This window comes from Macrobrachium rosenbergii, chromosome 11 (genome assembly GCF_040412425.1).
Source record: "Macrobrachium rosenbergii isolate ZJJX-2024 chromosome 11, ASM4041242v1, whole genome shotgun sequence".
Lineage (NCBI taxonomy): Eukaryota > Metazoa > Arthropoda > Malacostraca > Decapoda > Palaemonidae > Macrobrachium > Macrobrachium rosenbergii.
Genome location: NC_089751.1, coordinates 15563413 through 15583775, shown reverse-complemented (window position 1 = coordinate 15583775; position 20363 = coordinate 15563413). Strand labels below are relative to the sequence as shown.

Below are 20363 nucleotides of genomic sequence, written 5' to 3'. Positions count from 1 at the left end.
CTAATATTACAGAACCGCTCCAGAAGAAGGGAAGAGAGAGAGAGAGTTTATGTCACAAGCCCCGATTTCTGATTTGTTGATGTTCATAGTTTTATGAATAGACATACGGTTCCTAAGGGAAATAAAGGAGTAGTGCTTATGAAAAGAAAAAAAAATTGACATCTAATACGTTTTCTTTAGGGGCGAGCGTGCAATTAATTTTCAAGTAAATGTTGCGTTGAGTTACATATCGTCGTCTCGTACTGTATATCTTACTTAATATCCATCACTGTCGTAAAAATATGAGTAATAATATTAGTAACATATGGTGCGTGAGACAGAAAGAAGTAGCTTATGGTATGTTTAGGGTGTAGTAAGGATTTCGTAAGTTTTCGTGTATCATACCGAATAAATAACACTGTTGCTGTAAAGAATTTTTATTAGGTTAAAGATTGCAGCATCGGTAGTCTTCTGCGTGCGTGTGTGTGTGTGTGTGTGTGTGAGAGAGAGAGAGAGAGAGAGAGAGAGAGAGAGAGAGAGACAGAGAGAGACAGAGACAGAGAGAGAGAGAGAGAGAACTACATATAGAAATAATTTGTCTGATAAAATCGGAGGCAGACACGAACAAGCAAAGGACACTACTGTGATATGATATTTAACAGCAACAAATAACTCAGAAAATCAGAAAAAAATTGGAGGAGGGAGGGTCATAAACAGACACTGAATAAGGAAGAAAGGGGAAAATCAGTGTTGGTAAATCAAAAGCAAGTTAGTATCTGACAAATATTTTGTAGTGACATCACTGTATTCTGCTTAGGAGACAATCAGTGTGACCTTCAAGAATTAGGCTCCGGAAAAATGCGCCCGGGATGCTTATCAAGAAATATTCACTGCATTGTCAAGTGGCCTAACCTATACTGGAGTCAGGTATAAGCCAGACTTTACCACCGCAAACTGAATTCTTGGATGTTTAGTGGATCACACTGGCTGATTGATTTTAAGAATACAGCAATGTCATGAAAATTTAGATATGATGTTTTTTCATACGTGACGTTGCATCAAAATCAAGGAACGATATTATGGTAAATATAATCGACACATCTGAGAATGAGATATAGTCTGATATTCTGAAGCTAAATAATCATCCATTTTTCATTATGCTATTATTCTGGTCAGAACGTATTTCTCATAATGCGGATAAGTTTGCAGGTTTTTTGAAGTAATGTTGTATGTTTTCTACGTCTGGCACTAAATAATAGTGGCTAAATCGTTATTATTAAATTTTCCATGTTTTTATAATTATTTATGATTCTGATAATATATTTCTGTGGAGGTCTTTTACCCATTGCGGTTTCTCATCCTTTATTACGATACGCTCTTTTCTATTTTTCTTTCATTTCTTACTTGAATAAGCTCAATTAAGATACGTGTGACACTATCCTGTGTGGATTTATCCATTTTTAACATGACTGTCCTATCAGTTAAACTTTGTGACGTTTACATAAACAGCTTCGATCGGTCTTCCGTATTGTTTCCTTCTAGAATATGGAGTCTTCTATATTCCTGCGAGCTTCCTGGGACGCGTAATTGCTTATTCAAGAGGAAATATTGTTATCATCTACCAAACGGAATTAATTTCTTTTCTCTTTCGCTGCAGTGACCAATGTAAAGCCTGTTACAGTCAAAGACAGCTCGAATATTCGTATAACTATGATATATGACCTATAACATTAAGGACACCAAACATACTGTTGCTGTCAATTAATGTAGTTTAAGAAAATGCTTACTGGAAGTGTTAACAGCGTGTGATGTTAAAAGCAACTCGACGGAGACTCCTTAAAATCATCACCACGAAGTAGAGAATAAAATAACACTGATTGGTAATTAAAAACAGTAAATTGCCGTTAACACATTTGCAGACCGGCTTGTCTTCCAAAGTTCCAGATCATAACTTTGTTCACATCGTGAAAAAGAACAAATCAAAACAAAATCTAAGCAGTGGTGGTGTGAGTCAGGAAGAATAATTAATTACTAGACGCACTCACACAGGAACCGGCTAATGAAGAATTAGAGGAATTTATTTCTGGTGATAGAAATTCATTTCTCGCTGTAATGTGGTTCGGATTCCACAATAAGCTGTAGGTCCCGTTGCTAAGTAACCAATTGGTTCTTAGCCACGTAAAATAAGTCTAATCCTTCGGGCCAGCCCTAGGAGAACCTTAATTAGCTCAGTGGTCTGGTAAAACTCAGCTATACTCACTTACAGGAACAACGTGCTATAGATAGTACTTATCAGAAATATGATAATGCTTGAGAGAGAGAGGAGAGATTTGTACAAGAAAAAAGTTGGAGAGTACATGTTAAAAATACTGTATAATAAAGTTAGAAATATTGCTTCATGTGTAGATTCGGTCTTTAATTTCCAATAGTTACCAAGCCTCCCTGAAGAATATTTCAGGGCAATCTTGTTTGTACTGAAAGGCTACTTATTTCAATCCTTTCAGTGTAGCATGCTAAGGAAGGTAATACGCAATATTCTAACTTTTTTTATGAAATCACGTAGTACTCCTTCAAATTGTTTTGTTTGGTTATTGTTAATGTGATAGGAAGACCATACTGGTGAGCAGTGGTGTAAAATGAGTCTAATCAACGCCATCAATGGAGTGCGCTTTGAATATCTTCCCAGTATCTATGCCCACTGTTTAAGGCAGTTCGCTATGAATCTGGCTGTATGAGCTGACCATGTTAGGCTGCCAGGGGCGATAACTCAAAGGTCTTTGACTTAGAGTTTTATCTTTTTAACGTTTCCGTTTGGATGACAATAGCGAGCGTTATTGTGTGATTTATTACTAAAGCGAATGTGTTCAAATTTGGCTCCATTAAGATGAGGATCCTATTGTTTCATTGCGCCTAGGGAAAGGCCAGCTTATTTTAAACCCTTTCGTAATATCCTATTAATTCTGCTATTGATGGGAACAAGAAATCTCAGTGTATGAAGATATAAATGATTGTAACAAGTTGCTGTCAACATCACATATCATTCATTATCATAAAGAGAACCGAACAAAGGACTCTTCTTTGTAGAATACCCGATGAGATGGCGTTGGTTTGGATAGTACCCTATCCTCTGGATCCACCCACCCGCCTCGCATTGTGCTTACTGCATAATACGACGTGATTAACTTTACTAAAGTCTGCAGTGAAGTCAAGAAAGATGGTGTCGATTTTCCTTCCCGTTTCTAGGGTTTTGGTTTCTGGATCTGTTGGATTGATAATTAGAGAGAGAGAGAGAGAGAGAGAGAGAGAGAGAGAGAGAGAGAGAGAGAGAGAGAGAGGTTTTTGTGTTTCTCAACCTAGTTGCGTTATGATGCCAGATGTCAGTAAATAATTCAATTATGCATCTGAGTTTTGTATTTTCGTGCTGTTAAAGAAATGTATGAATCTCTTAACCACTAATCCTGGCCTCAATTTATGCTTAGTATTTGTGAGCAGGGTTATTGCTTAATGGATTCGTACTTTTCTTTAGCAGCATAAATGTGCAAAAGCTCAGCTACATGAATTAAATTATTCCCTTTTTACCTGAAATACTGTTCTCCTTTCTATCTATGAGCAGTAGGTTCTACCGGGAATTTTACCTTCCAAACAGAATAGCACGAATGGTGATTTCCTTTTCCCCATCAGTGTTGGTTATGTTTTAGCCAAGTTGCAGAACATATCCTTCTTGGTTATCTTCCATAAACTTAATTTTAACAACAAATACCACAACCAGTCAGCATTCATTTTCTGCTGAAGTGCCACAGTGTCAATAGGCTGTAATGAAACCTTTAGCTCCTTTCTTCTTTATGAAAGTTTTCAGAACATTTTTCAGTTGCTGTTTATTTAAGCCACAGTCAGAGAGAAACATAAATAACCATACAGGAACGAACTGCTGGCTTCGAGGATGTTATGGGTAGATGAAGCTTAGGAGAAAGAAATCAATAAGGGGAACCTGTTGTAGAATTTTGTCAGTGTTTAAGAACCCAAGAGAGATGCTGATAACATTCAAGAGAAACTGAGACCAGATTGACTTTATTATGATGAAGAGTACGGGACAGCATCAAAGAAAATAGATTGCCGAAAGCTAATTTAATGTGGAGGGATGGAAAGATGGTAAAAGAGCCAGTGAAAAAGAGTAAAAACAGGTGGCAAGGACCAAGGAGAAGAGTTGGGAGGAATGGAATCAGAATCACAACACAGAAGAGAAAATTAGAAAATATTAAGGATAGTAAATTGGCTGAAAAACTATGGAAAATATGTAAAAGGGCAAAGTATATAAAGGATGAAAATAAGGTTGACAGATACTGGCAGAATGGAGGCAGTGTTTTCAGAACCTTCTAAATGAAGAAAGTGATCACAAACTGGAGGGCGTGGGTATAACAGGACCTACAGAGAACGTCATAAGTGAAATGGTTAAAAGTGGCTTCAGAAAGATGGAAAAAGTAAAAGTGCCAGAACCATCCGGAATAAAAAGTGACTTAATATTAACAGTAAGATAGCCGTCATCCATGAGCTCATTAGACCATCTGAAATGAGCTTATTAGCATAAGTGAAAACATAAAAAGAGAGATAGAATCGGAAGATTGGGAAAAGAGCCTTACAGTTATGACATACAAAGGAAAAGGGCCTTTTGCATTTCTGTGGAAATTATAGACGTCCAAGACTACTTGATCATGCTTGAAAATATCAGAAAAGGTTCTGGAGGAAAGGTTAAGAAAGAATTAAAGTCAATATTTATCATTTGGTTTCATGTCAGAGATCAACTACAGAAGCAGTCTTTTTAATGAGCCAGTACAGAAGTACCAAGCCAAATGGTAAAGATTACACCACTATTTGTGGGTCTTGTAAAGGCATTTAGCATAGCAGCGAGATGAATAATAAAACAGGCTTTGCGAAGTTAAAGGGTGCCAGAAAAACTTATTAAACTGGTGATGTTCCCCTACCATATCAGTAGATCTAGAGTGTCAGAAGAATTTGAGATGTATGTTTGTGTCCATGAGTGTGTCACTTACTCTATTGATTAAAACAAACTGTTTGTAGGGCCAAGCAAAATCATGGTAAATGAAGTCCTGTTAATATTTCAAAATAAAGATTTACACATGAAGTTTAGAACTGACAACCTGACCATTCTTTCTCCTCCTAGGTTCACAGATAATCAATATTATTAGAGATTAAAGAATATATGAAAAGGGAAAAAATTTTGGAGGTTGTGGCAGAGAACCATAAGCATTCACCAAACCAAGCAAACTTGAGATTTCTAATCTCTAGGATAAATGTGGAATGTGGTTAGTTACATGTTCACCTGACAGGAAGAGAGACATTCATTCACTAATATGAAAGTGCATGACACAGCTATTACAATTTATAATTATCTCCACCTGATAATTTTACTGGACCAAGTGCCTGTCGAGGGGAGACAGCAAGGAAAATTTATAGTGAAGAAACATTGAAGGCAAAATCAAGGGCATGAGTCTAGCTGGGAATCTACAGTGTATACAGTACCAAACAAAACAAAATTTGTAAATTGGGGTTAAGGTTACCCAGAAGATAATTCAATGAGCACATAAATCACTATATGCTGCAGAAACAGTGGCTCTGACAGAAAATTATTTTGAAAAGATGTGATCATAGAAAGTTAAGATTTGTGACTAGACTGCAGTGGGAAGATCATATCATGAATGCAGCATTTGAGGAGAAAAACGTGATTTCTAGGCCAAAAAAAAAAAAAAAAAAGGGAGACCCAGATCTTGAATATTTAGATGTTTTGGACATGTAATTAGAAGGGATGAGGATCAGTAGGCTAAAAAATTAGTTGATTTGGTGGGAGTTCAGCTGGAACGAGTACAGGACAGAGAAGATTGGAGAGAACTATGTCATGCGTTACCCTTAAAGTGAAAAGCCAGTATAAAAATGTTTATGAACATTATTATTATATTTTGTTTGACACTGTGGAGCACTTTCAACTCTTAAGACAGTGAAAAAACGGAGCTGGAATGGTTGGACAATATAGAGATGAAGCACAAGGATCCAAAGGTGGACTTGGAGAAAACCCCACAGGTGCTTTAGAAGTGTTAGAGTGGTCAGACAGTAAGACTGAAGAAAGGAAGTGGGAGTGAAGGAAAAGCAGAAGGCTGTACAGCAGGCGCAGCTAGGGAGACGAAGGTACGCTGCAGACACCCTTTAGTAATTAAATTTCTCCAGTGAACTATCACGTGAGCAGACTGATGCCTCTACATTCCTACAGGGGTGTAGTACATAGCAAATTCAACCAGGTAGATATTCTTGTTTATTCCGACTGGTAGCTGATTACAATGTCATTTATTGCTATGAAGATACTGAAAGAGTTTCAAGAGCACTGGCAAATTGTGAATGTGAATGTTTGTGAACCAAGGTCTGATAATTTTTGGCACGTTGTCATATAATAAGAGATCGATCTAGATTATAACAAATTAAAGGTGTGAGCATTTGTTGAATGTGGGAAATTATGACAAAAAGATTTTGATTTTGATTTTTATCTTGATAATTTAATATGGCGCTTAAGAAAAACTAAAATTCACCTGTTTGAACAAAAACAGGTTATGATCTTAACCAAACTCTACTGGGTAAACAAAAATTTAGCATAATTTCATATAACTTTATTCCATAATTAACCACTGCGCTCATATTACACAAGCTTATATACAAACAAATACTATACAATATTTTAATACAATACACACCTCACTATTAGCCATCTGTATTACTTTGACATCACAAAAAAAAACACTTATTTCTAACATGATGGAATGTATGCTTTAAGATTTGTGTTATAATAGCACAACTAATTACAATGAATCACTTTTGAAGATCTTATTAAAGACCCTTCTGCCCATTAAATAATAGTCAGTCAACCAACTTTACTCCTCATAATTCAACACTTGAAACTTGATATCAAGTATCTTGACTTAAAAATTTATGAATATAACAAATGCTACAAGGGAGATGAACACGTATGTTAGCCACAAATACAGTTCAGATGCTGTACTGAACATTAATACACTCAAACTGAATAGTCACAGGGGTCTGTTTTGTTAAGAATGAAAATTTTTGTTGTAATTGGACATACTCTCATGGCAGATATACCAAAGACCTAGCACTATTACTGGTGCTAATTAATTACACTGATGATGGCAACATGAATTTCAATAGCAATTAAAAGTGTTAATTTTCATGAAGTAATGGAATTCTTTTAAAAATACAAATATTCTTAATGCTGTACCACAGTCCAAAGTGTCTCTAGTAAACAATATTTTAAAATAAGTACTCACAAAGAACTACTTTTTCTACATGTATTAACAAATCAAGGTCTGAATTTCATAGATTTTAGGGTTTACAAACACTGGAAATTTATCACAAAACTAATCTATAATAGCATTACCAAGCAGAAATGTAGTACAGTACATAATGTTCTGTAAAGTTTAAAACTTTCACTTATGCTGTGGTTCTCCTGCTCAAATAATCATCTAAGTTCTCTGAGCTTCATTCACTATTTTAAGTGGAAAAAGTACTGTACTTCAATTAACAGCAGATCAATTAATAAAACCAAAAATTTTATAAATAAACACACTATCTTCTACAACCTGATGTACTAATATTAATATCTTCATTAGTTTTGTGCTAGGACAGAACATAAATACATCTAACTGTCTTTCTTCATGCGCGGATTTGTCATTCTGTAGATAATAGAGTCTTGACCTGGATCCATGGTTGCCATAGCAAATGAAGTAAATGCAATGAAGATAATCAGAATGAGGGAGATCCAGAGGACAATGTTGAAGACAGCAGGGTAGTCAGAAGAATACTCAGATGCCAAATTCAAGTCCAAGGGAGGCTGCAAAGATTGGTAAAAGTAAATGTCTGAAAATTAACCATTTCAATTTAAGGTATGTTTAGGAAAATTGTGTTCTCTGTAACTTACCACTTGCCTATAGAAGCCAAATCTACATAATTTTCTCTTGATTAACAAAACAGCTTCTATACCAGCGAAGAGTTTTTAGCTGGAAAGCCAAAGGGTGACCCATCAAATGCAAATTTACCCAACTTGGTTTCTTACCCGTTTTTGACTAACAAGACATAAGAAATTCTTGCACATATGAACTAAGAATGTCTGAGAGAAGCTCAGCAAATAACACAAGCTAATGGCCATTTCTTACAAGCAGTTATAAAGTTTTCTGTAATAAGGGCTGCTCTGCACAGGCATATCATCCTTCACCTGGTACTGAAGACTTGTCACACTGAGCTTCACTTTCAGGCTCCCTCTTTTCAGTGAACTTCACTGCAGTGGAGACTGATACAACTGAGTGCTTTCTTCAAGGTTCTTGGTCATGGTAAACTAGCAAGAATAGGTCTTAGGGACAATCAGTTCATTGCTCTAAGGAGAAGAAAATTTTGTAGTCAGGGAACTGTGATGGCCATGATGATGGGATGTCTTTTGGTCATGCCTTGATACTTCTTATCCAAAATTTCTCAAGGATCTCTGGATTTTGAACATTTTGGACTCATTCCTGTTTGTGGAGGGTTTAGATCAGAAACTCTCATGCAGGCTGGACTTGAGATTTACAGTGTATAAAAGTGATGACTCTGGGTTATAATGCAAGTTCATCACAAAATCTGTACGATGCCAATAACCTTGTATGTAATTTTCAGTTTAAACGTTGTGTAAGGACTCAACAATCAACACTCCTTGCTACTGTGAATACATTTTGGCACAAGAATTCATTACTCTTGACTGTACAACAGCCCAGTCTATCAGTTATGTACCTGAAATAATATATTTCTACATCTACTGCAGCACAGGGTAAGGGGTAGTACATGAGAAGGAAAACTGACGGGTATTCTGAAAACTGGACCATGAATGAGCTTGCACAATATTACAATTGAACCATTATATTTTGCACGAATACACAAAATTCTGGACAAGTTCAGGTACCAAGCTGCTTCATGAAATTAATTAATACTCACAGCAGCTCGTGACTGAAGAATGGAACGAGAAGGACGGGAAAGCTCTTGAAGCTGGTCGACTACTGTTGTTACAACCAGAACCTGGTCGTTATAAGCATGGCGCATTACGTCTGTTACTCTAACCAACTGATTTCTTACCACATCAATTGCCTCCTTAACCTTAGGGATAAAAAAGAAGCAGATTACCACAAAATATTTACTGAATACTAAACTTGAGAGGTATGACACAAAAAGAATATTTCCAGGTCACTGCTTTTAAAGTAAAATTATTCATCAAAAACCCTAATAGGTAAAAACAAAGGAAATAATTCACTGATAAAAATCTAATTATAAGCCATAGATTCTACTCTGTATAATGCATTAGCAAAACAGCCATAATAATTTTATTTAACTTCACTTACACCTAATATGAATTTCTGTCTAGGTCTTAATATAATTAAAGATGGATATGGTAGCCGGTAACTGTTTCTACTTCATACCATCTGATCAGTCCTATTGATTAGAAAATAAAAAATAAATAAGTCAAACCTTGGCTGAGTTGATACCATACACTTTGACCAAAGGTGCTAAAGCATTCAGCTCCATGAAGATGACATCCTGGCCTCCATGAGATGTGGTTGTAATCTCGCTAACCTGCAAATAATCAATAAGGCATGGGTCTAAATTCTTTTGTTTTACTGTACTTTGTTCTATTTCCATTTACAATTAAATCTTTTTGGTGGGACTCACTTTGACTTGGTAGTCTTTTCAAACAACTTGATAATATTAGTAACAATCATCTTTCTGTAACTGGCACATGGAAACATTTTAGACCTTTATTTGCCAGCCAATATGACACTTCTGATCCACCCCATGGACCAAGCTGCCATCTAGAAATTGAGAAATTACCATGCATCTTTTGCACAAAAGCTAATAAATTCTGCCCTATGTGTGCTAGTATTAAAGATGCCATTTACATGGGTACTCTGGTCAGTAATGATATAAAAAGATCAAAACAATAATGGTTGTGGCAAAAATTATGGCCTGGTGCTATGTTCCAGGAGAATGATGATGACCAGCATGAGTCTGCAAGCTTTTAGCAATAATTTGGCAGAATGTCACCAACCTACTAGTATATGAGGCTATAATCAATTTTGAGATACACTTTCACTGACAATTTCTGAAGACAGGCAGTACCATGTCAGGGTCTTCCAGGTTAATAACCTAAGGTCAAATGACTGGCCATATTCCTTTAGTAATTTTGGAAATTTTGTTAAAATTTCTCATTATATAAGTGTTAAGCGTCTACAAAAATACCTATCATGGTTTTCCATTCGGGTCTGTCCACTTCCAACAACTGCCAATGTATTGTCCAAAAGATACAGTGGCTTAAATTTTGTGGCATTAATACTCTAGAGTGACCCATGTAGAAAATTCAGGGAAATTTCTTGACATCTGCTAGACACCACTTCATAGAACACTTGAAAGTGAACAAGAAATTGTGTTTGCATGCAGAATGTAATGAACTTTTAAACCTTCTATACAGAGAATTCGTTCTTGGCATTTCTTACTACTGTTACACCAAGGATGAAGGAAAAATCAATATACAGTCCTGCCTATATTAACACAAAAAACTATCTTCACTCCAAGCATTGTTGCAACAGCTTATTCTAAGTGACCATAAACTGATACTTAGTTAATAATATTCCTTGTTGTCAAATCAATGTAATTACCAAGAAAAAGAAAATGTTACAATAAAGTTCAGTTTTTCAAAACACAAATTCATTTTACCGTCATGGATGTTTTCATGAGTGTTCCTAATTCACGAAGCAAAGTTGCATCTGGCTCCACTGTCATATTCAGCACTTTTGTAGTTGGAATGAAACTGTGAGGTCCATCTTCCACGAGGCTAAAATATAAACATAATCAGAAGTTAGTATTGATGAAATTTAGACAAATTTCCATGATGAAAATCTATTGCTAACATCTATTTTCCAAGTACAGTATGTAGGCATGGCGAAGTCCTTAAAATCTAATGTCAAAGGATATGTGCAAAAAATTATGTTGTATTTTGGCTAAGTTTTGATCTTGGACTTTCCCTTTTATAGCCCAATAAACTGTCACTGGTAAAGATCCCAAGACTTACTCATCATCCACACTAATGTATTTAAACAATGTTTCTCTTTGAGCTCTGGATCCAACAATACTCTTGACGCTCAGGTAGGCTTCCTTCATACTCATATCCTCTTTTAGGGGATATGTTGACCCTTCTTGATTGATAGTTAGTCCACCACCATGAACTACTATCACAACAGCAGCAGTAGGCAGGGAGAATGGAGTTGTGATGGTTAACCCATTCCATGGTGAAGACTGCAAACAAAGAACAAGAATGAATATCTTTCAAGGGCAAGTATTCACAAAAAAACTTAAAATACTGTCCTAGACATAAGACCACATTCATATCTTGTTAGGTTCAACAATAAAATTATAACTGGTGAATAATGAAGCCCTAAACATGAGAATGAGCACTTTTCCCACGTAAAGATTTGGAGAATATATCCCTGTTGTTAATATAAACCTTCATTTTTACTGCAAAACTCGTTTTACCACTGGAAATTTACCTCTTCTTCAGTAAGTTTCTTGGGTTACCATTATTCAATATTAAGTTGATAAAAAAATTTCGTATTAAAGCAGAAAAGGCAGATTTAGCCATCTTACTGCCAAAATTTCAATGTGAGACAAATTTCTTGATTCTCATTAAATGCGCCCAAAAACGAGGAACTGATAAAACGTGACAGATCAGAAAACAACACAGACATGGTCAAAAAGGTCCAACAAAGGGCCGTCAGTAATGCCTACAAGGTGCTCACTTTTTTTCACAAAAACATAATATTCTCTGGAAAAAGCTACACAAAAGGTCACGATCTTTTGGCTTGTTCTGTAAATCTGTACTGTAGTGTGCACTCATTACGAATTATAGGTACTATTACAACAACAACGCATGGTCATGTTCTGAAAAAAATTCAACCCCAAAGTTACAGTTCCATTAAAAGACTACTTATAAACTTACCTCTTTGGGTGTGTATCCAAGTGATGAAGTTAAAATGTCATCAAGATTTGATACTCGAAGTGTGCTTGCTGATCCAAACCTTAATGTTGATGGTGCATGGACCACTGTTACTTCCCCACAGTGCACTGCAGGTAAAAAAGAAAACAATTACCACAGTAAACTCATAGTACAACAATAACACTTGAGTATAGCAGGAACATCGTTTGTTAAATTTCAACCCAACATCATTCAAAAAGCAAATGCACAGTTCAAGAGTAGCCTATATCTTTTTTAAATTTTTCTCTACATTGTATGCAAGACTACTGTAATTACTTTATCCAAATAAAGGTTTCATCAGTTTACAGGTAATACCTCTCACATAATCATAAACTGCTTGCAATTTGATATTTCTATATTAATCAAGCTGTTAATAGTTTTTGTTAATTTCAGTGATGCATAGGTCATTCGCCTAATAAATAATAATAATACTTTACTATGTTAAGCATCCCAAAAGTCTCTAGAAGTTCAGCTAATGCTTTTTGAAAATATGAGATGGCAGTCTATTTCTATTTACACTAGGGGGTGAAGCACATAATGCAAGTCCTATTACAAAGATGCACACGCAAAGTTATTCTGTAAGTTATAAAATGTTTGAGAATGCTGGAGTATTTTTCACTATGTTGAGACATTTACCTACTGGGGACACTTAGGCTAACATCCTAATCAAATGAGCGACCGTTAATCTATAAAAACATAAAATTTCAAGGCAATTCGTATTTTTCCTAGGTACTATACATATCAGGGTCTTTTATGAAACTTGTAAAAAGGCAGTTAACTAGTGATATGTGGGGTAAGAGCTGGGCAGACATGAAGAGGGAAGTGCTCACTCTTGTGCGAACACTTCTTGGATTTCTTCCTCACTGAGGAAGGAGGGGCAGAAGATGAGGAAGAGGAAAGGAAGATACGTCTTTGCGTTTCTTATCCTGACAATGTCCAAGTGTCTTAAAACCTCCAAAAATAAAATTATACCTGGTCATTTATCAAAATTCTACGATTTAACTATCTTTGGCATGGCCCACAATTTTCCCAAATCCTAATTTGATGGGAACTTGGTTACGCAGCGCCTCTCTCCTGTAGTTCTTAAACCCTTTCGCTTACTGATGACTGATATAAATGTCATCCAAATTTAAGTCCTTTGCTTAATGATGGCGTATGCAAACGTCAAAAGAAAAAAGATTGCACAAACCAGCAGACAAGATGAGGATCAATATCAGGAAGTGTTCCTGATATTGGTTATACATTTGTAATGTGTTTATTTGTTTTGTATAGTTCAAGATTTTTATTCTATAAAATCACATCGTTTATCTTTTTTCTGCAAGAGAGAGAGAGAGAGAGAGAGAGAGAATATTTTTATACATATGCAACAGCCATGTTTATTTGTTTTGTATGGCTCTAGCTAATACAAAACAAATTATTCTATAATTACAACATTTACCTTTTTTCGGAGAGACAGAGAGAGGAACATGCACTTTTTTCATATTTTCCTTGGAATACACGTAATTAATATTGTGCAACTGCAAGAACTATGTAATTTCTCTGGGTAATTAATCTTTACTGTAAATAGTTTTTTGGGGAAATACAGCATTCTTTTTTGGGGGGAAAGTGCAGTTTTCTTGTATCTTGTAATTTCTACTCATTATTCCACCTACGTAAAATTGTTTTGGGGGCTTTTTTACGCTACTGCATAGAGCAATCATTCAGCTGCAAATTGAAACATAATTGAGTAGTCTACCTTAAAAATTGTTGAAGCTATGCGTCTAAACAAGAAAGGTATAAGAAGTCTTCTGCGCATATTGCTGTCTACCCTTGGAAACTGTCAGAGTTACATGTGTTTGAACAAAAAAAGTATAAACATTTACTGCACGTATCGCATGGGCGACTGGCACTTTTCTTACAGAAAACGTGACATTACTTTGTCACTTATTTTATCATATTTTCCTTGCTATGATTATAATTTTTGGCATTGCAATAACTAGGTAATTTACCTTGGTGTGTAATTTACCTGGGTATTTTTATGCAATTATATAGAATAATTATTCAGCTACAAAATGAAAGAAAATTGAGCAGTCTACCTTGAAAATAAAAAAAAGGTAAAGGCTTAACACTCGAGTTACTGATCCCAACTGCCTGGTTGCAAGAATTTTAAATCCAACCAATCATATGCCTAGAAGACCTACAGTAGGTCATGCCGTAGGCATATTGTTTTTCGAATATCCAACAAATCAGAATATAATACATATGCCTGCATATACATGTGCCCTGATCCAGACAGCTGTTTCTACCTTTCTCAGCCTCCAAAGTGGAAGCATGTGATGTAAATGTTTTTACTGTTTCAAAGTGATGAATTCAACTCCACAGAAAGTCATAAGTATCACCACCTACTTACCTGTAGACTTTATTGTTAAATTGTGTTCGGAAGCAATATATAACGAACACAACACAACCCAGGCCTAGCACTTCCACAATGAACTCTAATCACCTGAGGGTTAAAACTAGACTGAATACAATAATTTTAACCTTAATGATTTTGGATACAGTAAACAGTTTGTTTGTTGTTGATTATCATTGTTCATTGGGGGGGGGAACCCTTTCTCCCTCCAGGTCAGGGCAATGCACAATTGATGAAGTTGGATTAAAAGAAAGGGTAGATCTAAGCCGGCTATCTGTGATGAGCTAGGCTATGGCAGTTGGCGTTTTTCGACAGAACTTTACCTGCTGAACAAGAATTTAAAGTAATATTTTGGCGGTCAGATGTAATTAAGCTGTAAATTACCTTAGAACTTTAGCCAACGGTAAAGGGAACCCATTGGGAATCGGGGTTTTGGGTGGGGTAAAACCCTTTCGAGAATAGCTAACAGTAAGGGGGACTTGTTGGGAATTCGGGATTTTGGGTGGGGTAAATAACTTGGGAAAAGGTTTGGGTACCTTATTGTTGTATTTCCTGTTATATATATCATTTGGAACACGAAAAACAAGCATAAAAAGAAGGGCGAATAAATGGATAGCGGGAGCCGTTCCAAAGGCACTTTTCATTCATTACTAGTACTGCTGATTCTAAGCCTTAACACGCATCTGCTAGCTTTTGGTTTACCAATCAGCAGCTGCCAGTTTTCTGCACTTAGCGAGAGCTGTGCGACTCTGGCAATGAATTTTATGTTTTCCTATGTTATTTTACTTGCTGAACCTCTTGCCAGAGCATAAGAGTTTGCCAGGAATCTTAAAAAGTGCAGATAAGGTGTGCAGGACCGTTCTGCCATGGCCACCTATAGGGGCCACCCAAGTTGAGAGCAGAAATGGTAATGTTTTGTTTCCCGTTTACAAAAACTTCGAATAGTGTGCAGTGGCGCTAGACTGTGACAACTGACTTTTTCTATGTTATTTTACTTGCTTTGCAAGAGTTTAAGGTAATATTTTGCTGGTCGGCTACTGCTAAACTGTAATTTACCCTTGAGCTGTGTGCGACCCACTGGTACAGACGTGCAGTTTTCAAGGGTCAATTACATTTTAGTTACAGCCGACCGCCAAAATATTATTTTAAATTCATGTTCAGCAGGTAAAATAACATAGGAAAATGTCAATTGCCATAGGCTAGCTCACCACGGACAGCCGGCTTAGAATTACCAAAGGAAAGTTTGGTTAGTAGGGTGTATTCTTTCTAGGTTTCAACGTAGGTCGATTCACGTTTGAATAAAAACTTCACACCTATCATTCAACTACGACTTATTTTTACTGTTAACTATAGGGATCCACGGGGGAGATGGGGGCATAGCCACCATAGATAACATCATGGGAAAACACCCTAGACAAGGTTAGGGTAAAGGAAGGTTTGGTTAAGATGTGTTACTTCTGGATTTTGACCCACTGCCATTAAGGGGCAGTCTATGGTAGTCTAGGCTATGTGTCCAAATGAAAAGTTTCTAGCTTGGGTAAGATTAGGCAAAGGTTTGGTTTGGTTAGGATGTATTCTTCCAGGATTTCGACTTACTACTAATGAGAGGTACCCTGGGCCAGTTCATGTGTCCAAACAGAAACTTCCCACCTATTGCTCTGTTATCTCATCAATATTATTGTTAATTTGGTGGGTTGGGGTGGGGTGGGGGAATAAACTCCACAGCTAGGTCAGAGCACGGCATCCTAGGTGAGATTAGGTCAAAGGCAGTTTTGGTTAGGCTAGGTCATATCTTTGTTGAAATGTATTTGACTCATCCACCCCCTGAGATAATAGCCTGGGTCACGGCAAGTTACTCTGTATACACTTACATTTTGGCATCCATAACCTAGCCTAGATGATGTGACGCCAGCTTTAGTAACCATAAATCAATCAAATCAGGGTAGCCTAACCTAACTCAGCCTATACCCTTGAGGATATTAGGCATTGATAGCACTTCGGATCCTTGGTTAATTACTTCCTAGGTCCTATAAGATAAGCTTTCCTTGCCTAGGTACAGTGACTGGGCCCAGCCTTTGGGCTAGGTAAACGAATTTGGAAGAACTAAAAAAAAAAATACATCTAGGCTAGGCCTATTCTGTTATAGCCCTGCAATATATATATATATATATATATATATATATAATATTAAATTAGGGCCTACTTCCAGGTAGACCTGAGGTTTTCACTTGGTACCTACGGCCTAGCCTAGACGAAGATATGGGAGCCAAAATACACTGGCAGAGCTAGTATGCAAAATACCTTGACACATAGCTACCAATACATGCAGATCTTTAAAAAGCTTACCAAAAGACACCAAGCACACCAGAAATACAGCGAGGAAAGTCGGTTTAGCCATCTTGACCCTCTGCTCTGCCTGTCTGTCACAGGGTTTACAAATCGATTCGGCAGGAAAAAGTGTGGATGTAAAAAGTAATAATTTATAGTATTCCAGATATTTGACTTCATTGATATAATTTAATTTATTATTGATAAACTTAAATGTATAAATGGCATTTTGAATAACTATAACCATATAATTTACAGTACTGGAGATTATTCTCCACTTTATTTTAATCCTCATTGATCATGTGATTTGTTTTGATCATAGATATGGTCAAGTATAACTAAACAGCGTCACATTGAGAAATAATTCTTAAAAATTTTCTTTTAAGGAATAAACATGTGCTAGGCCGTATATTTGTTTTAAAGATATATGACTCACAGTAATCACCAACTTCTTCAAAAATACATATACATGAAGGTGACTGGCTGCTTTCCTCATTACTGCTCTGTGCACGAGTTTTACGATACTTTGCATTTTATTAACGAATTTCGATCGGAACAACCTCAACTGGTCACAGATTTTGATTTCATGCATTTACATTAAATATTTTCAGAAGTTAATCTCTATCAAAGAAATATTTACCCGAAGGCGTTAATTAAAATGCAAGATAATATATGGTGGAACTCATAAAAAATTATGAAATAATTCCTTCACGTTGCTAAAGTCCTGTGATCATCTTATGCACAAACACTTTGATAACGATAGCGAAAAATCCAGAAAAAAATCCCTGAAAATTTATGATAACCCTAATTGCCATCTCGTTTCAAATTTATTCTGGTATTACCTCTCTCCTGGAGGACACTGAAATTGTGTGGATATGTTTAATATTTGTTATAGTAATTCTGTTTATGAAGAAAGGTCGAGAATAAAGTAGATATTTTGAAGTTTGATGATTTTTTTAAAATGAAAGATGAACAGTATTTATTTGTTTTTAATTGAAAGAAGTTTGAAACAAAACTGAGTTAAATTCACGTATTTGACTTAAACTGTGACATCATCATCATCATCATCATCATTACCATCATTATGACATTTTAGTGGAGTCTTGGACTATATGGAAATAGAGAATTAAAAACATAAACCTGTACTGAATCAAATACAGGGGACTAGATAGTATTTAGGCAGTACACTTTTTTTGGTCACATATTTATACAATGCAGAGGTCAACCGCAACGTCAGGTTTTGTTAGTAGGCTACCAGAGAGATATGTACCTGTTAAATTTAGTTTTTGAGACTGGCAAGGAGGGAGATTTTTATGTGGTAACGGCCTTAAGCCATTTCACAGCAACTTTTAGGCTTACCTAAGTGAACACACTCAATGATACATTGTACTAATATTATAACATATGAAAAGAAAATATAACAAGAACACAGCACACTATCCAAGTATACCAAATATGAATGGTCAAGAATAAATTCCAGTTCAAGCTAGGCCCTTTGTTTCATCAAAGGAGGGGGAGAATTGGAATTTTCTCTTTATGCAAATGATTGCGTTCTATTTAAGAAACATAAGGCAAATTCGTGGCTTTTACCATAAAATAGTCTTAATTTTTGGGGTCGGGAGAATTTGCATCGTGGATAGATCAGCTGTAGATAGGTCTGCAAATTAAGAAATTCCCGACGAAATCGAGATGGTTTACAGGTATAGTCGACTGAACGAGCAAGTTGATGTCCTTATCTATTCCAGTTAAGGACAGCTAGAAACAGAGAAATGCGGAAGTAAAAATAATGAAGGTTAATTGCAAATATAAGAATAGGATAGCCTTTCAGTCTCAGAGAAGGGAGGGGGTGCTCAGGGCGGCATGGTCCCTCTGAAGATTTGATTAGCCATTCATATATTACTACCAGAAGCTAGGCTTTTTTATTCTGTTATCGTGGATATTTCAAGTTGCTTTATCCATGGCCAGCTAAGCCAAGAATCTAGAATCACCACTGTCATAGAGGATAGAAGATTTCCAGAACAGGAAACCATGGAAACTAGAAACGAATGTCAAAAAAAAAAGAATTTAATATAATTTAATATAATTTAATAATTACTGGTTTCATGAGAGTAAAAGTGAAAATTAATGGACTAGCCAGGCCACTGGTTTTCATGTCTCACAAAGACGTTTGATAGGAAAATGGACCCAATCCTTCAGTTCTAAGTAACTGCGATATACGTCAGAATATTTGGTATAGTTTATCATTAACTTTTTACGTTTTCTGTGCAACAATAGTAATGTTTTCTATGATTCCCATTTAGTCTCAGACTATAAATTCAGAACTTAGACATGAATTGCAAACTGACCGAGGGGTACAATCAAACCTCAGAGGAACAAGGACTTGGGCACACCCTTAAGGAAAGGGGGCCCCCTGTAGTTTTTGGACTCACTGCCAATTCAGGAAGAAAAACATTGCCTGATACTCCTCTGTCAACCGTGTTGTGTTGCGTTATGTACCAACATCGTAAAAATAAATAGAATAAATTATATAAATACTATTCTTTCGAATCCAAATGTTTAGCATCCCGCATAGTGCATGGATATAACTAGGCTGTATGCTGGAAAACCAGTCCTACCCTATGCATCTTCTGAGATACGTAAGATGTATTCTTTAACTTTTGCGCACCTCATGTGGTCCACTGTAGGCATTACTAAAGGGTGTTTGCAGTTTCCTTTCGTATCCGAGCTGCGCCCACTTTTTACCTTCATTCCCACTTCCTCTCTTAATCCTTTCTGTCCAACCTTTTTAATCATCATATACTTTTTAGTGTAACTGAGATTTTTTTTTTTCCAGTTCCACTTTTAGATCCTGGCACGTCATCTCTATTATATTCTGAATCTCGTTATCTCGTCCAACAGCTCCAGTTCCCTTTTTTCCATGTCTTAAACTCTGAATGGCCACAAGTGCTGCAGTGCTTGGCTTGATGGCCTAAATTTAATTAAAAATACGAGATATTTTTATTCAACCTAATTTTAATTCAAAATATGAGATGTTTTTATTCTGTGGACGATACCATTCTAGGTGAAATAATTTTAGCATGTAACGCTCATCGTTTAAAAAAGAAATTGTGGAGTGAAGATATTCTAAGTTTCGACAGTGCACTAAATATCACTCGTATCTTACATACAAGCAAAATGCAAGCAAGAAAAATAGGAGATACGTTTATCTCATGTTAGTGAATAGTGCACATAAATTAAGGCAGCCGGCAAAATAGAAAAATAACAGTTAAACGATAAAAACGAAAAATGTATTTTTCAGATGCCTTAATCACAATCGTGATTAAGGCCACTCGGGTCCCAGGCTAAGAATTGTAGTAAAGAAAAAAAAAGTCCTTATCGCCAAAGACAGAAAAATGCTCAGCCTCAGGAGAGAAATATAATAATTGTTTATACTTTACATAAAAAGCTAAGAAAAGAGTGTAAAACATGGTCGTATACTGAAAACTTCAGAGGATGTTGTTTTAAATTGCAGTGAAACAAATAGAAATACAGAAGTGATGGAAA

The 20363-nt window shown here is 36.1% G+C and overlaps 1 protein-coding gene across 1 annotated transcript; it reads right to left on the bottom strand.

Moving 5' to 3' along the window:
• Nucleotides 1-6634: 6634 nt before the first annotated feature.
• On the bottom strand, nucleotides 6635-16993 carry ATP6AP2 (ATPase H(+)-transporting accessory protein 2). Its single transcript, XM_067111262.1, has 7 exons — nucleotides 16839-16993; nucleotides 12065-12189; nucleotides 11141-11364; nucleotides 10786-10903; nucleotides 9544-9648; nucleotides 9016-9174; nucleotides 6635-7885 (listed from the first exon to the last, which is right to left on the bottom strand). The coding sequence occupies exons 1-7, from the start codon at nucleotides 16888-16890 to the stop codon at nucleotides 7694-7696; spliced, it is 975 nt and encodes a 324-aa protein (XP_066967363.1). The 5' UTR covers nucleotides 16891-16993; the 3' UTR covers nucleotides 6635-7693.
• Between the last annotated feature and the right edge of the window lie 3370 nt (nucleotides 16994-20363).

Bases quoted from the DNA above. Each gene is read 5' to 3' on its own strand.
- ATP6AP2 (XM_067111262.1), bottom strand. From the start codon at position 16,890: ATGGCTAAACCGACTTTCCTCGCTGTATTTCTGGTGTGCTTGGTGTCT. The intron at 10,904-11,140 runs GTAAGTCTTGGG...TTTATATTTTAG, and splicing joins TACATTAGTGTGGATGATGA to CCTCGTGGAAGATGGACCTC. The intron at 7,886-9,015 runs GTGAGTATTAAT...CAATCTTTGCAG, and splicing joins TTCTTCAGTCACGAGCTGCT to CCTCCCTTGGACTTGAATTT.